General features: G+C 39.6%; 1 protein-coding gene across 8 annotated transcripts in view; it reads left to right on the top strand.

Annotated features, from left to right (window-relative positions):
• LOC104610729 (formin-like protein 18) overlaps positions 1 to 16,514 on the top strand; it is a 99,807-nt gene that overhangs the window by 49,173 nt on the left and 34,120 nt on the right. For 4 of the 8 annotated variants that reach the window (XM_088893396.1, XM_019199984.2, XM_010277483.3 and 1 more), the window contains exons 13-15: positions 7,797 to 7,868; positions 7,948 to 8,064; positions 8,371 to 8,439. In XM_088893396.1, coding sequence (XP_088749522.1) covers positions 7,797 to 7,868; positions 7,948 to 8,064; positions 8,371 to 8,439 — 258 coding nt within the window. Of the gene's footprint in view, positions 1 to 7,796; positions 7,869 to 7,947; positions 8,065 to 8,370; positions 8,443 to 16,514 lie in introns of those variants that run through there. The other 4 variants (XM_088893398.1, XM_019199986.2, XM_019199985.2 and 1 more) reach the window with 3 other exon arrangements.

Below are 16,514 nucleotides of genomic sequence, written 5' to 3'. Positions count from 1 at the left end.
TGTATCTCTGGGAGAATGCATAAACTGACTTATAACACTCACTTCATAGGAAATATTTGACTGAGTCATGCAGAGATATAACAACTTCCTAAGCAGTCTCTGAAACACTCTCCTATCAGATAAAAGTTCACCATCAGTAGTAGAAAGCTTATGATTGGTATCAATAGGGGTGGAGGCCGGTTTAGCACCAAGTTTACCAGCCTCTGCAAGGAGGTCAAGAACATACTTGCGTTGGGAAATGAAGATACCATCCTTAGATCTAGCAACTTCAATTCCGAAGAAATACTTGAGATCTCCTAAATCCTTGATCTCAAATTCAGATTTAAAAAACTTTTTGAGTTTACTAACCTCCTGGGTGTCATTATCCATGACCATAATGTCATCAACATAAATGATCAGAAAAGTAACCAAAGAGTTACTTTTTTTCAAGAATAAGGTATGGTTAGATTGGGCTTGTGTGTAACCAAATGAGACAAGAGCAGCCCTGAATCTCTCAAACCAGGCCCGAGGGGATTGTTTGAGACCATAAATGGATTTTTGCAGTTTACACACCTTCCCTTGCATTTCCTTTCCATACACTCTAGGAGGTAAAGACATATAGACCTCTTCATGTAGATCTCCATTCAAGAAGGCATTTTTAACATCAAACTGGTGGAGAGGCAAATCAAAAGTAACAGCTAGGGACAACAAAACCCGAACTGAGGTCATCTTGGCCACAGGAGCAAAAGTCTTAAGATAGTCAATACCATACATCTAAGTGTAGCCTTTAGCAACCAATCTGGCCTTAAATCTCTCAATAGAGCCATCAAAATGATCTTTAATGGTAAATACCCATTTACAACCCACTGATTCCTTCCCTTTTGGCAAATCCACAATATCCCAAGTAGGGTTCTTATGCAAAGCATCCAGTTCAGCCATCATAGCATCCCTCCATTCAGGTTTAGATAGGGCTTCTAGTACAAACTTGGGTATCACATGGGAAGAAACAGAAGCAAGGAAAGAGTAATAGGTAGGGGATAGAAGGCTATAGGACAGATGTTTAGAGATGTAATGGGCTGTACACTTCCGCTTGCCTTTGCAAAGAGGAATAGGAAGATTAAGGTCTGAGAAGGATGCAGATGGGTCAGAGGAAGGCTGACCTATTACCTCAGTAATGATGGGAGGAGCAAGAGGCTCTTTTGGAGAGCAGGATGTGAGGGAATTATAGGAGGATGAGGTGGAGGGGGAGGAGCAGGAATACTTGAGGTGGTCACAGTGGGAGAAGAGGACAACTCAGCAGATGACTCCAAAAGGAACAGGAAGAGGAATTGCTAGAGACATAGCAAAGGGCTCCTCAGATTGCTCCCCCTCAGGAGGAATACTAAAGAAATGAGTAGACTCAGTAAATGTGACATCTCGAGAGACAAAGCGGGTGCCATTGGTCGGATCAAAACAGCAATATCCCTTCTATGTGGAGGCATATCCTAGAAAAACTCACGTGCCTTAGGTTCAAACTTGTGCCTTTGATGGCTATGAAACATAGTAGGTGCACCCAAAAACAGAGAGAGGAAGAGAGAAGAGATCCTCATCTGGAAAGATAAGGCTAAAGGGGGTTTTGAAGCCCAAAACCCGAGAAGGTATACGGTTAATCAAAAAGGTAACAATAAGGACATCTCCCCAAAATTTAATAGGAACATGGGATGCAAAAAGGAGGGATCTGGCAACCTTAACTACGTGACGGTTCTTCCTTTTTGCCACTCCATTTTGCTATGGAGTGTAGGAACAAGAACTTTGATGAATAACCCCAAAAGATTCAAGGTAGGATGAGAGATTCTTCTCAAAATACTCCTTAGCATTATCAGAACAAAATATTTTGATCCGGGTGTTAAATTGGGTAAGGATAAGTTCATGAAATTTTTGCACAATTGGTGGGATTTCATCCCGAGATCTCATGAGATAAATTCAAGTGTAACGAAAATAATCATCAATAAAAAGGATAAAGTACTTGTAACACCCCATAGTAGGCAACTGATATGGACCCCACACATCAAAGTGCACAATATGAAAAGGAGAAATGGATCTGATCTTTTATTGCTTACTGAATAAGACTATCTACAATGCTTTGCAAGTTCACAAGACTCATAATGAAGACTCGATAAAGACACTCCCTAAAACATATTGGGAAACAAATGACTCAAAGCAGAAAAGACAAATGACCAAACCGAAAATGACATAACATGACTCTATCAACAGACCCTGACAAAACTGACTCCAAGGCTACTCCATGAGGTGGTCCAAGACTCCTATCAGATGTGTCCAGGAAATATATTCCTTTCTCCTTATGGCACTCCAATCATCCTCTGAGATTTCAAGTCCTGAAAAACACAATGAGTGGGAAAGAAGGTTATGCTACAATTCATGGATTTAGTTAAGCTGCTAATAGATAAAAGATTTGTATTAAGTTTGGGAACATGAAGAACATAGGATAAAACAAGGGTGTTGGAGGTCTTTATATCCCCCTTGCCAGAGATGCGAGCAAGAGACCCATCGGCAAGAGATATTTTCTCTTTTTACCAGAGAGAAGGTGATATGAACAAAAAAGGTTAAGACAAGCCGGTCATATGGTCTGATGCACCAGAATCAATGATCCAAGGGATTTTATGATTGCCTAAAATAGAAGCATGGTTTGTAGAAGCACGAATACTTGAGTGAGCAAATGCGGATGATGATGATGTGTTGCCTGAAGAGTGGGATGTAAAGGCAGTGGCTTCCAAGTGATTTAACAACCTTCCATACTTTTCAAATTCTGCCTTCATTGCTACCAACTGTTCCATGGTTGACTTTTCATTACTCTCCTTATTTTGTCCTTCAGGTACTCTGGCAACATTAGCAATATTTGGTTTTCTTGTCTGACTAATCTTCTTAAAATTGTTATTATTCTTAAACTTGTTTGTTAGAAGATCTGGATGAAGCTTCCAACAAGTGTTCTTAGTATGCCTTAGTTTCTTGCAATATTCACATATCAGCTCTTTCTTCTTTGTTGGACCCTTTGGCTTTATTCCAGCATGTGCAAAGTGTTCTGTAGGTGGACTCTGTAACTGGATCTGCCGCCTACTATCTTCATTGCTTACCATAGCATATGCTTGGGCAAGAGTTACCTCATCCTTGGCCAAAATATTCTGCCTAACAATGTCAAACTCAGGGTTGAATCTTGTAAGAAACTCAAACACCCTGTTTCGTTCCACCAATTTCCTAAGTCTCTGTATCTTTTGCACTCTCCCATACAACTGTCTCCATAACATCAATTTTCTGCCATAGTGATTTCAGCATAGAGTAGTAAATTGCCACACTCTTCTTCCCTTGTCTCAAATTTTTCACTTCACTTTTCAGCTTATAGGCTCTTGCCACATTCAACTTGTGTGAATAGGTTTCAGTAACACTATCCCAGATTTCCTTGGCCGAAGACATCCAAAGATAATGGTGACTTATATGGGGCTGCATAGAGTTGATCAACTATCTTATTACTGTATTGTTCTCTTGCATCTATTTTTCAAATGCAGGGTCTGTTTCTTCGGGTTTCACCTTATTGGCTGCGAGATACCCTGATTTACCTCTACTATAGACATAAATCCGTATGGACTGTGCCCAAGCTCGGTAATTGGTTCCATCTAACTTAATTGTGGTCACACCAGTCAAAATGGAATCTATCGATCCAAGCCTGGAAACTGACATTTGCTTGAACTCACTTTTGTATTGCTCCATTGATCAAACGGAAAAAAAAACTAGAATTTTAGTCTTTATAAACTTGATGTCAAAACAATACTCAGATTCTTGAAAACTAGGGTTTCACTAAGTCCGATTGTTAGGAAGATATAGAGAAGATGCAGCCGCTCCTACCAGAGCTTCCCAATCTCTTCCAAGACTGAACCACACTCTTTTAGAAGTCAAAAGACACCTCCCAAGCACTGAGTGCCACACCAAAATCTTCTCCTTTACTTGTAACTTTGAAACTCTCTAATTGGCTAGGGTTTTGGGCAGAAAAAATACAACATCACTTCTTGGTAGTTTTCGGCCAGACTTGAACTTTCCAAACCCTCTACCAACTAGGCAATAAATCCTCTGAAGTATAGAGAACCTATCTATCCATACACTCTCCTAATCAAAGGGTGTATGGGAGAAGAGAAAAAGAAAAAAAGGGAAGAAAGAAACATGCTCTGATACTAAGAAGTGAATCAGTCCTCTAAAACTGATATAAACTTGATTAAATTAGAGAGAGAAAAGTAGAAAAGTAGAGGACAGCAGTACAAAGGAAGAAGATGGAGAAAAGAATAGGAAGAAGAAGAGTTCGATGATCTCCACTCTCCCCTCTCTAATCCTTATGTTAATCTTCATTCATTAAGCTAATTACAAGTATGCCCTTAAGTGGGCGTCCAGCTAGGTAGGAACTTAAAGTAAGCTTATAAAAAAGAAATAACAGGTCCATTAACAAAGAAATAAATAACACACTACAAGAATATAAGAATAGATACTAGGGCCCATTTGGCCCAGTCTCTCTACATTTTCCATGCACTCATAGGGTTCTCTCTTGCTATTTATATTGAATCAAAACAGGTTCCTTTCAAGCTGCCTCCATGCACATAGGAATGCCAAGTTAGTTATGCTGATGTAGCCTCCTGGTGTAGACGAACTTGATGGGCTGAACTACATGGGATACTCTTCCTGAGCTGCTGCCTTCAGTGATCAGATTTGGAGGTTGTTGGGCCTGGGTTTTAGTTGTTGGCTGCAAATTGTTGTGCTGGTCCAGGGTTCTATCAAGCCCACCCACTTCAGAATCAACCTTGTCCTCAAGATTGTGGTCAGGGAATTGGAGCTGCAGCCTTGAGATGTCCTCCCATGTTTCATCTTCAACCGGTAGGTTCTTCCACTTAACCAGTGCCTATTTGACCTTCTTTGAACCAGTTCTCTCCCATCTGAAGTCGTGAACAGACTGAGGTTCCAGAAAGAGTGATCCTTTGTTTGAGAACTGAGGTAGGGAGCTGCTGATTCTAGCTGAGGGGGATAGGCTCTCAGCAAACTCACATGGAACAAAGGGTGCAATTTGGAACCAGTTGGTAGATCCAACCTGTAAGCCACCTGTCCTACCTTCTCAAGTATCTTAAATGGTCCAAAGTAGCATGGTGCTAGTTTCTTCCATGGGCGAGAAGCCACAGAAGTCTGTCTGTAGGGTTGTACTTTAGGTAAACAAGGGTGCCAATCTGAAATTCCAATTCTCTGTGTTTTTGATAATAGGAGAGCTTTATGCGCTGTTGGGATTTCTGGTCTTACTTTGTTTGTGAAGAGAAGGGGATAATTGGTGTCATTGTTGGTAGTGTATGTGGGTGACACTGTAGTCATAGGAAATGACATGAGTGAGATTGATGCATTGAAGGAAAATTTACACTGGGAGTTTGAGATTAAGAATCTTGGGGAGCTGAAGTATTTTTTGGGCATTGAGGTGGCAAGATGCAAACATGGGATCTTCATTTCCTAGAGGAAGTATGTGTTGGACCTACTACAGGAGACAAGAAAAGTTGGGGTTAAACCAACTGATACACCCATTGACCAGAATCATAGAATTAATACTTTATATGATGAGCTAGTAAAGGATGTTGGGAGGTATCAAAGATTGGTGGGCCAGTTGTTATACTTGTGCATGACACGACCAAATATCTCCTATGCAGTTAGTGTGGTGAGTCACTACATGCATGTCCCACGAGTTCAACACTAGGAAGCCATTGACAGGATACTTGCCTATCTAAAAGGATTTCTGGGATACTTGTCTATGTGAGGCCATTGATAGGATACTTCTCTGGGTTTTGGAGAGATTGACAAGCCATAACTGTGATAATCAATCAGCAATTAACATTGCTCATAACCCAGTTCAACATGATAGGACAAAGCATATAGAGGTGGGCAGACATTTCATAAGATAAAGGGTGACATTTGGAGAAGTGTGCTTACCATATGTTGCATCTGACTTACAACTAGCTGATATTCTCACAGAAGGAGTTGCAAGAAATAAGTTTGAACTTGATGTATGCAAGTTGGGAATGTGTGACATCTACTCCCAACTTGGGGGGAGGGGGGGGATGGGTGTTGAGATTCAGCAGTTTCATATGTTTTTCTTATTTATAATCATTAATTAGTGTTATTGGGCCCAAGGCGCATTAGTTTATGTTGTCCTTTTGGGACTGTTTTTGTGTTATTAACAGTAACCTCCCTATTAAGGGCATATTAACCTTTGTAATCAACTTTTTTTTTGTGTATATAAGATAATGAGTGGGGTGGCCAGATTATTATTGTCTTCTCCCTATCTCTTCTTCTTTTCTCACTAAGAACTCTCTCTCTTTCTTCTTTTTCACTGTTATCAAATCAGATTATTGTTTTCTATTTTTCTACTTGATGCAAGGTTTATATTTGATAAAAAAGGGGAAGGCCAAAAAAGAAATAGCCTTCAAGTAGTGATAAATACTTGTTGGCTCATTCTATAACAGAAGATGTGGTTTTAATGGGGGAACAATATTCTTACCGGTAAATCGTTTAGGTTGGAGGTTTGGAGTGGGTATATGGCTGGATGATGAATATGATGGTGCAATCTTTCTAAAGACTGATAAAGTGAAGACATGAAATGTATTGTTGTTGTCTTTTTCCATTACAATAGGTTACCTTAATGTTTTTTTTTTTTAATAATCAGAAATATCAAATGACATATTTCTAAATGCATATTTTCAAAATATATAAACTCGAGCTCTAGTGCACAGTGCACTGTTCATTAGTTTTTGGGAATGATATGTGGTATAAAAATGAAATTTCATTTGCATGTGCGCAGTGCACTGTTCATTGGGGCTACTGGGTGTTAATGATAGCTTTCATATTGTATTTTGGGGGTGCTAAACTCTTCTTTCCCTTTGCTTTGGTTGTAGTAAGAGCTGGCTGGGGGAGGGGTGTTTCATCTTGTTGTTCTGAGGAGCATCAATTAAAATAAATAAGAATCCATATAATTTTACCATCAAAGTCATGGAATGGAAGCACAGAAAAGAACTAGAAATATTTATGTTCAACTTCTTTAGCAAGGAAATGAGAGACAATGCTTTGTTTCCAGTTGTGCCAGAAGTAATTCTAATTACATGCATAGTTTCCTGAAGTTATATTTTCTGTATTTTCTTCTTCAGTACTAGTTATGATAGCAAGGAATTAATTGTTAAACTGAAGATGTAGGGTTAATCTTTGTTCTATCAACTTAAAATCACATCTTGATATGGTTTGCTTTCTGAATCCATATTGAGGCAAATTTTTGGTGTTTCAAATTAAAAAAAAGAAAAGAGCCTGGACTATAAACTCTTGTCTATAATCTAATTCTAAGTTCCAAATCCAGCTATGTTTTGGTATTAGGTTAAGTTAGTGATATGGGAACATCCAATTTTGATAAAGATTGAACACGCAAAAGGGCTATAGCTTTGTTCTCAAGTTTTTGTGCTAAAATGAAAAGAAGCAGAAAAATAAAAAATACTGATGATTAGATCCATATCCAATCTACCCTTTGTCCCTTCCAAAGACTCTGGATAGCTAAGACCATCATTGGGTAATGGCCCTTAGTGGAACATCCATAATTGTTAGTTGATTTAAGAGATACAATTGGCCCTATATTAGGAGATTAATTATACTAAAATTAGGCCCCTTTCAGTTGTTACAGAGTTGGTGATTCCATGCTTGTTCTTGAACAAAACATTTCATTTTCTACTATATTTTGATAATCCTTTATGCTTTTTGTATTGTAGGTGCTTGCTGATAAACTACCAGAACTTATATATTTTCACAAAGACCTTTTCCACTTGGAAGCAGCATCAAAGGTATAACCATTTTGGTTGCAGATAAATTTTTGTTCACTTGTAGGATATTTAGCGACTCCAATAGTTCATTTCCATACAGATCCAACTAAAATTTTTGGCAGAGGAGATGCAAGCTATTAGCAAAGGCTTAGAGAAAGTTGAACAGGAATTGACTGCCTCTGAAAATGATGGTCCTATATCACAAACTTTCTGCAAGGTATTTTAATAATATTGTTTTATTCCACCCTCTTTCTTATTCAGTACCAGATGGCTCTCTTCTCATTGTAGGAATGACATTATTCTGTATTCTATTTTGTTTTCTTGATTTAAAAGTTTATTCTTCTGTTAATGATAACAAATTCTCTTTAGATCTTTATAGCCAACCTGATTATTTCATTAGGGCCAGGTTCATTTTTTCAATTTTTTATAGATGTTGTTGCATATTTATCTTATTTTACTATCAGTATTTATCTTCTTTCTTGCTATGTTGTTATGTTTCCTAATCAAATGTTTTTACATGCAGACTTTGAAGAATTTTCTTGTTGTTGCTGAAGCAGAAGTAAGGTCTTTGGCTTCACTTTATGCTGGAGTGGTATGTCTTGGCATTTTTCCTCACTGTAGATTAAACATAGGCTAAATCTTAGCCTTTTTACATATATATATATATATATATATATATATTACATCATGTGCCTTGTAGACACCTAAGATATGTATAAGACCATACAGAGTTCTATTAGCAAGATATTAATGCAGAAACAGTATATAACATGCCATTACCCATTGTTGGTCCTGGCTACCTAGGGTCTTGGGAGGGGTAGACTGGGTATGGTCCTAATCTTTGGCATTATTTTTTATTTTTGGCACAAAGTGCCTGCCCTCAGACACGAAACTCGCATTCTCACCCTTGCCCAACCTGAGATTTTACCATTACACCAAGTAATGGTCCCTCTCCCTCGCACAGAAACAGTATTTCTTTGTCAAAAAAAAAAATCAGTTATATTCTAAGTTTCTGAAATCCTTGTTTTTTCATTCATGATTCACAATTTTGATTTCAATAGACATTTTACATGTAGAGATGGGGAAATTTCAAGGATATTTCATTAATTTTTCTTAGATATTAGGAAAATCTAAAAAATCAAAGAAACTAAGAAAAATTGGAATTAGATAATAGACCTTAAAGGAATCATTAGAAGAAGTATAATTGTGCATTCAGGCTCAGAAAAACAAATAAGAGAATATTAAGAGACTTAAAATAGGTATATCCTTCTCTTTGTCTCCCTTTTAGTCTTTTAGCCATCTTCTCTCGATGTCATTTACTTGCTATTTTGACTTTGGTCTTTTTTGTTACTATGTTTTCATTAGATTGAGAATCCTCTTTTTAGGGCTGCAAATGGATCGGTTTGGATTCAGTAAAGGATATATCTTTTCCAATTTGATAAGAAATCCGACCATCCAAATTCGATAAGAATCCATTGGATTTTCAAGATTATGATTCAAATTCGAATATCTTATCGGATATCTGATTTGAATCTGATTCGATTTGGATTGTAGTAAAAAAAGTTGATATAATATAAATAATGTATATAATATACAGAATATACATATATAATATATAAATAATATATAATATAATATTTTGTGACTAACAGATTGGATTGGGTCATGGTCGATTGAATTGGGGTATTTTTTGAAATCGATCTGTTAACTAAACAGATCGACTTTTCTGGTTCGATCTGATTTGTTAGGATCAAGGGAGGTATCCGAATCTGGCTCATACCGGATTGAATTTGGATTCAAATTGGATCTGATCCAATTTATTTACAGCCTGATTTTGGCAAGGAAGAAAGATCTCGATCAAGAGAAGAGAGGAGAAGAGAAGAAGGAAGAAGAGAGGAGAGAAGGAAGAGGCGAGAAGATTGAGGCCAAAAACATAAGCTTGCGGCACCAGAATTGGTATTTATATGTTAGGGCGACAAAATAAAAAATAAAAGGTAAAAGGACAAAAGAGCCCCTGTGATACATAACTAAGATTACATCACTCTCCCTCAAGTTGGGGCATAGATATCAATCATCCCCAACTTGTCACAAAAATTAGAGTGCCTCATGGAATTTAATCCTTTAGTAAGAATGTCTGCAAGTTGTTCCTCAGAGCTGATGTAGGGAGTGCGAACTTCTCCTTTATCCAATTTTTCCCTAATGAAGTGTTTGTCAACCTCTATATGTTTAGTTCTATCATGGAGAACAGGGTTGGTTGCAATGTTAATGGCAGCCTTATTGTCATAGTATAGTGACATAGGATCACTGAGAGGAAAGCCCAATTCACCCAAGAGATTCTTTATCCATAGAAGTTCTGCCACACCATTAGACATGGCCCTATATTTTCAGCTTCTGCACTTGATTTGGCCACTACACTTGGATGAATGGCCATGTCTCTGGGAGCATGCATAAGTTGACTAAGGACTCCCATTGCATACGCAATGTTAGGTCTTGTCATAGATAGATAGAGAAGTCTGCCCACCAAGCTTTGATACTGCTTTATGTCTGCTATGGGCTCATCACTACAATCCCCAAACCTGTGGTTTACATCTATAGGAGTGTTAGCAGGTTTTGCTCCAAGCTTCCTTGTATCTTTCAAGAGATCAAGAACATATTTCCTTTAGGAGATGAAGATATCCTGATTAGAGCGGGCCATTTCAATTCTAATGAAAAATCTTTCTTGCTCTCTGTGGTTTACATTTCTGAGTCCCAATCATCTGTGATAATAATGTCATCGACATACACAATTAAAGTTTCCATTCTTCCTTGTTGTCTCTTTACAAAGAGTGTGATAAGACTAGCACTGCTTAAAACCCATCTGTTGAATTGCGTTATGGAACTTACTGAATCAGGCCCTTGGAGACTGTTTTAAGCCATATGTAGAGAACACTGATGTGGGCCCCACGGCTGTGGTCCCCACTGTGGTCGTATGACAGCACATGTAACCATTGTTAGTTATGTCAGTGTTAGTTGGTAGTTATCTTAGACAACTTGTTATTTCAGTTTATTATTTGTTTTATTTGCCATGTAAGCATTAAGGGCAATTCTGCCCTTTCCTACATTTAGTGAACATAATCTATAAATATTGAGAGAGTGGCGGCGACAGATTCATTCGATCTATCCCTCCTTTCAAAATTCTTGTGTACTTCTGCTTTCTTCTCCTTTCTTCTCCCACTTTCTTCTACTTTTCTCAATCCGAAATCTTTTGGAATTCAAGACTGACTGTAGTCTTGATCGACTACTTGGTATCAGAGCCTATCTAGGGTTTCTCATGTGAGTCTAGTCCAACCGACCACATGAGAACTGTCTAGGGCTGGAAGCTTACAGAGGATTGTTTGTTGGCTGATTCTTGGAGGTTACCAGAAAGTTTAGCAGTTGTTCGAAGACTTGTAGAGGCTTGGAGAGTGTTTTGGTAATCAGGAAGAATCAGAGAAGGTTAGGGTTCAGGCCACGATTGAAGGTAGCGATCAAAGTTTTCTGGCTAAGTCTTTATTTTTCCCTTGAGATTGCTGTCAGTCAAGATAGGTTGGACCTATCTAGGAGGAGCGGCCGAACTCCTATTTTTTCTCAGAGGTGATCAGTTTTTTTTAGGGTTTGTCATTAACCCTACGGCTAGACTTGACTGTGAATTCTTTTGGAAGGTGCGACTGGGCACTGTTTATGTTCTCACAAAGGTTTTCCTAACCCTACGATTAAAACCCTAATTCTGCTTCAGCATTACAGATTGCTTTCTAAGTGGTTTTTCAGACCTGTTTTGGCTTCCGAGCCTGTTTTGGGGGTGAGAACTGTTATCAGACTGCTTATATTCTGATTGCCGATTAGTTTCAAATCAGATCTGAACTGATTTCATACAGATTTCTGATTGTGATCAGTTGTTTAAGTGCTGTTTTCTATTGCAGTAACCCTAATAGTTCTTAACTACTGATTCTTAACCAAGAATGGAGTTCAAAAATCAGGGAGAAGGTGTTTTTGGGAACAGCAGTCCTAGTAGTATGTCTGAGACTGCGTTTCAGATTACAACTGTGAGATTTGATGGATCCAATTACTTGGAATGGGCCCAATCAGCCATGATGGCTATTGGGGGAAGGGGAAAACTTAGCTACCTATTGGGAGATGTGAAAGAACCTTCCAAGGAGGACCCAATGTATGTCAAGTGGGTTCAGGAGAACTACTTGGCTATGACATGGATGTGCAACTCTATGCAGCCACATATCAGCCAAAATTACTTGTGGGCAAAGACAGCCAAGGAGATATGGGATGTCATGAAAGAGACCTACTCCCAACCCCTTAATGTTGCTAGAGCCTATGAACTGAAGTGTGAGGTGAATAACCTTAAACAAGGAGAGAAGCCAGTCTCCGTTTATTTCTCTACCTTAAAATCTCTGTGGCATGAAATTGACCATCTAGAGACTCTTGAGTGGGAAAGTCCAAAAGATGCACAAACCCATAGAAAGCAAGTCGAGACCAATAGGGTGTTTGAATTTCTGGCTGGCCAGAATTTAGATTACGACATTGTGAGACAACAGATACTGACAAGTGACAGTGTGACCCTATCTCAAGCCTACTCCCTGGTGCATAATGAAGAGACCAGGAGAAAGGTTATGATGCAACATCAGCCCTTCCCCCCAGCCCTGGCAGCAGTTAAACCTAAGTCTGGGGGTGACACAGAAAGGGACATGAAGAAGGAAGATAAACGGGATCTAGTATGTGAACATTGCAAGAAACCCAAGCATACGAAAGATACATGTTGGAAGCTGCACCCTCATTTAGTCCTAGCAAAACTGAGGAATAAAAGGGGTAATGCTCATATGGCTGTGAATACTGATTCTGCATCCTCGTCGGGCATAAAAGGCACGCCCCTAGATACCTTAGCTGCTGTTCGGGCTGCCCTAATACAGTTGGAAAAGGAGGTTGGGAATTCAGCTCAGTCATCGCAATCACCATCAGCCCCTGCCACATCAGCATTTGCTCATTCAGGTACTCGGGCCTCAGCTTACCATGCTTCAGCTCTAGGTAACACTGAACATTGTTGGGTAATAGACTCAGGTGCATCTGACCATATGACTAGCTTGCCATCACTGTTCACTATTTATCACTTATCTTCTGGTAGAGATAAAGTATCCATTGTTGATGGCTCTCTTGTTCCCATTTCTGGCATGGGTGACATCAAGTTATCTGATACTATCTCTTTATCCTCTGTCTTGCATGTTCCTAAACTTGATACTAATTTGCTTTCAGTCAGTAGTATTACAAAACATCAGAACTGTTCAGTAACCTTTTTCCCTGACTGATGTGTTTTTCAAGACTTGGAGACGAGGAAGGTGATTGGGACTGGCCGTGAGACAAATGGGATCTATCTGCTTGGAGAGAGCTCTCATTGGAAAGAGCCTATGGATAAGAAGTCTTTTGTTTCTCAGTCTGTGAGTCCGGTTATGCTTTGGCATAATCAGTTAGGTCATTTATCTTTTCGGTCTTTGAAGAGTATGTTTCCTACTTTATTTGAGTCTGTTGAGATGTCAAATTTGAGATGTGAGAGTTGTGAGCTTGCCAAACATTGTAGAACATCTTATTCCTTGAGTAATAAAAGTAGTAATTCTTTTGATATTGTGCATACCGATGTTTGGGGGCCATATCACATCCCTTCTATGGGTGGGTACAGATATTTTCTGTTGTTTGTTGATGAATATAACCATTTTTCTTGGGTCTACCTTATGCGTTCTCAAGATGAGGTTCCCGTTCTGACCCAAAACTTTCATCAGATGATTTTAACCCAGTTTGGGGTCAAAATCAAAGTCGTCTGATTTGATAATGCAAAAGAATACTTTGCCAAGCCATTGGCCTCTTATCTACTCGATCATGGGGTTATTCACCAGAGCACTTGTCCTCATACACCACAGCAGAATGGGGTTGCTGAGAGGAAGGATAGGCACATTTTGGAGGTGGCTAGAAGCATTATGTTTACCTCCAATGTGCCTATCCGTTTCTAGGGTGATGCTATCCTCACGGTAGTGTATCTCATTAATCGGGTTCCTTCATGGGTTATTGATATGAAACCTCCATTTACCCTTCTATACCCAGATAAGGAGTTGTTTACTGTTCCTCTTAAAACCTTTGGTTGTACCTATTTTGTTTAGCTTCTTGGACCTCATCATTCCAAATTTGACCCTAAGGCCTCCAAATGCATTTTTCTCGGTTATGCACAAACTCAAAAGGGTTATTGCTGCTATGATCCTGTTTCAGGGAGGAGATTTGTCTCGATGGATGTCACCTTCTTTGAGGAGGCACCCTATTATCCTAGGGTTTCTCCTCAGGGGGAGAGTGGTGAGAATTTGGGTCTTTTTCCTCAGGGGGAGCGCAGTGAGAGTGGGGTTAACTCATATGATGTTGTTCCTTTACCCATTCCATTGAGTTATGAAGGTTGTAATGGTGAGGGTTGTCAGAGAGATCAGGAGTTGAAAGTCTATCACAGGCGATGTAGGCAGGTTGATCTCGGTCATCAGCAGTCCAGGCCAGCCCCAGTTCCTTATGCTGATCCAAATCCAGGTACTACAGTCCCAAGGCCCACTGAGATACCTTCCACTGTTGCTACTTCCCCTCCTTCTGATGACATTGACCTCCCTATTGCGGGCCGTAAAGGGAAACGGCGTTGCACCACATCCACAGCTCACAGTATTTCTCAGTTTCTATCCTATGATCGTCTGTCTCCCTCTTACAGGTCCTTTCTCACTTCCATTGTTGATATTCCTATCCCTAGAACAGTGCAAGAAGCTTTATCAGTTCCAGAGTGGAAAGATGCAATGAAAGTTGAAATGGATGCCCTTTTGAAAAATAATACTTGGGAGCTAGTTGACCTACCCAAAGGAAAGAAGCCAGTTGGATGTAGATGGGTATTTACTGTGAAACATAATGCTGATGGCTCCATTGAAATGTACAAAGCCCGGTTGGTTGCAAAAGGGTTTACTCAGACTTATGGTATAGACTACTTGGAGACTTTTGCCCCAGTAGCTAAGATGACCACTATTCGAGTTCTATTAGCCCTTGCAGCAAGTTACTCTTGGCCCTTGTTCTAGATGGACGTTAAAAATGCCTTTCTGAATAGAGACTTACAGGAAGAGGTCTACATGCAGTTGCCCCTGGATTCTATGATACAGAGACAGGTAAGAAGGTTTGCTGACTGAATTAGGCATTGTATGGATTAAAGCAGTCCCCTAGAGCTTGGTTTGATAGATTCAGACTAGCCCTTGGAAAATTCGGCTATGTACAGGCCCAGTCAGATCATACTCTGTTCGTTAAAAGAGTGAATTCTTCTTTGACCTTGCTTGTTGTATATGTGGATGATATTGTAGTGACAGGGAATAATAATAGTGAGATTGAGTCCCTCAAACAACTCCTTCATCAAGAGTTTGAGGTGAAAGATCTTGGTGCACTGCGATATTTTTTGGGTATTGAGGTTGCTAGATCTAAACAGGGGATCTTTATCTCTCAAAGGAAGTATGTTCTAGATTTGTTGGCGGAAACTGGAAAGTTAGGTGTCAAGCCTACCGTTACACCCATTGAACAGAATCACAAGATCAGTGCAGAGGGTGGAGAGCCTCTTGAAGACAAAGTTATGTTCCAACGGTTGGTTGGAAAGCTCCTATATCTCTGCTTCACGCGGCCAGATATCAGTTATGCAGTCAGTGTTATCAGCCAATACATGCATTCCCCTAGAACTACTCATCTTCTTGCAGCTGAGAGAATATTAGCATATTTGAAGAGATGCCCAGGTAGAGGTATACTGTTCAAGAACAATAATCACATGAAGGTGGAGGTCTATACAGATGCTGATTGGGTTGGGAGTGCTGATGACAGGAGGTCTACCTCTGGATATTGTGCCCTTGTAGGAGGTAACCTTGTCTCTTGGAGGAGTAAGAAACAAAGTGTTGTTTCCCGCTCTAGTGCCGAAGCTGAATACAGGTCAATGGCTAACAGAGTGGCTGAAATCCTATGGTTGAAATCACTACTTGAAGAGTTGCGTATTGATTATGAGAAGCCCTTGATGCTGTATTGTGATAATCAGGCGGCTATTAATATAGCTCACAATCCGGTGCAGCATGACAGAACTAAACATATCGAAGTTGATCGACATTTTGTTAGAGAAAGGGTCTCATCACAAGAAGTGTGTCTCCCGTATATCACCTCCAACATGCAGCTCGCAGATCTTCTCACCAAGGCTATTCCAAGGAAGAAGTTAGAGGCAGACCTATTCAAGTTGGGAATGACAAATATCTATTCCCAACTTGAGGGGGAGTGTAGAGAACACTGATGTGGGCCCCACGGCTGTGGTCCCCACTGTGGTCGTATGACAGCACATGTAACCTTTGTTAGTTATGTCAGTGTTAGTTGGTAGTTATCTTAGACAGCTTGTTATTTCAGTTTATTATTTGTTTTATTTGCCATGTAAGCATTAAGGGCAATTCTGCCCTTTCCTACATTTAGTGAACATAATCTATAAATATTGAGAGAGTGGCGGCGACAGATTCATTCGATCTGTCCCTCCTTTCAAAACCCTTGTGTACTTCTGCTTTCTTCTCCTTTCTTCTCCCTCTTTCTTCTACTTTTCTCAATCCGAAATCTTTTGGAATTCAA

This window comes from Nelumbo nucifera, chromosome 8 (genome assembly GCF_055504915.1).
Source record: "Nelumbo nucifera cultivar China Antique chromosome 8, China Antique-T2T, whole genome shotgun sequence".
Classification (NCBI taxonomy): Eukaryota; Viridiplantae; Streptophyta; class Magnoliopsida; order Proteales; family Nelumbonaceae; genus Nelumbo; species Nelumbo nucifera.
Note: the sequence above shows the minus strand (reverse complement) of the source record. Positions and strands in the feature narration are given on the sequence as shown.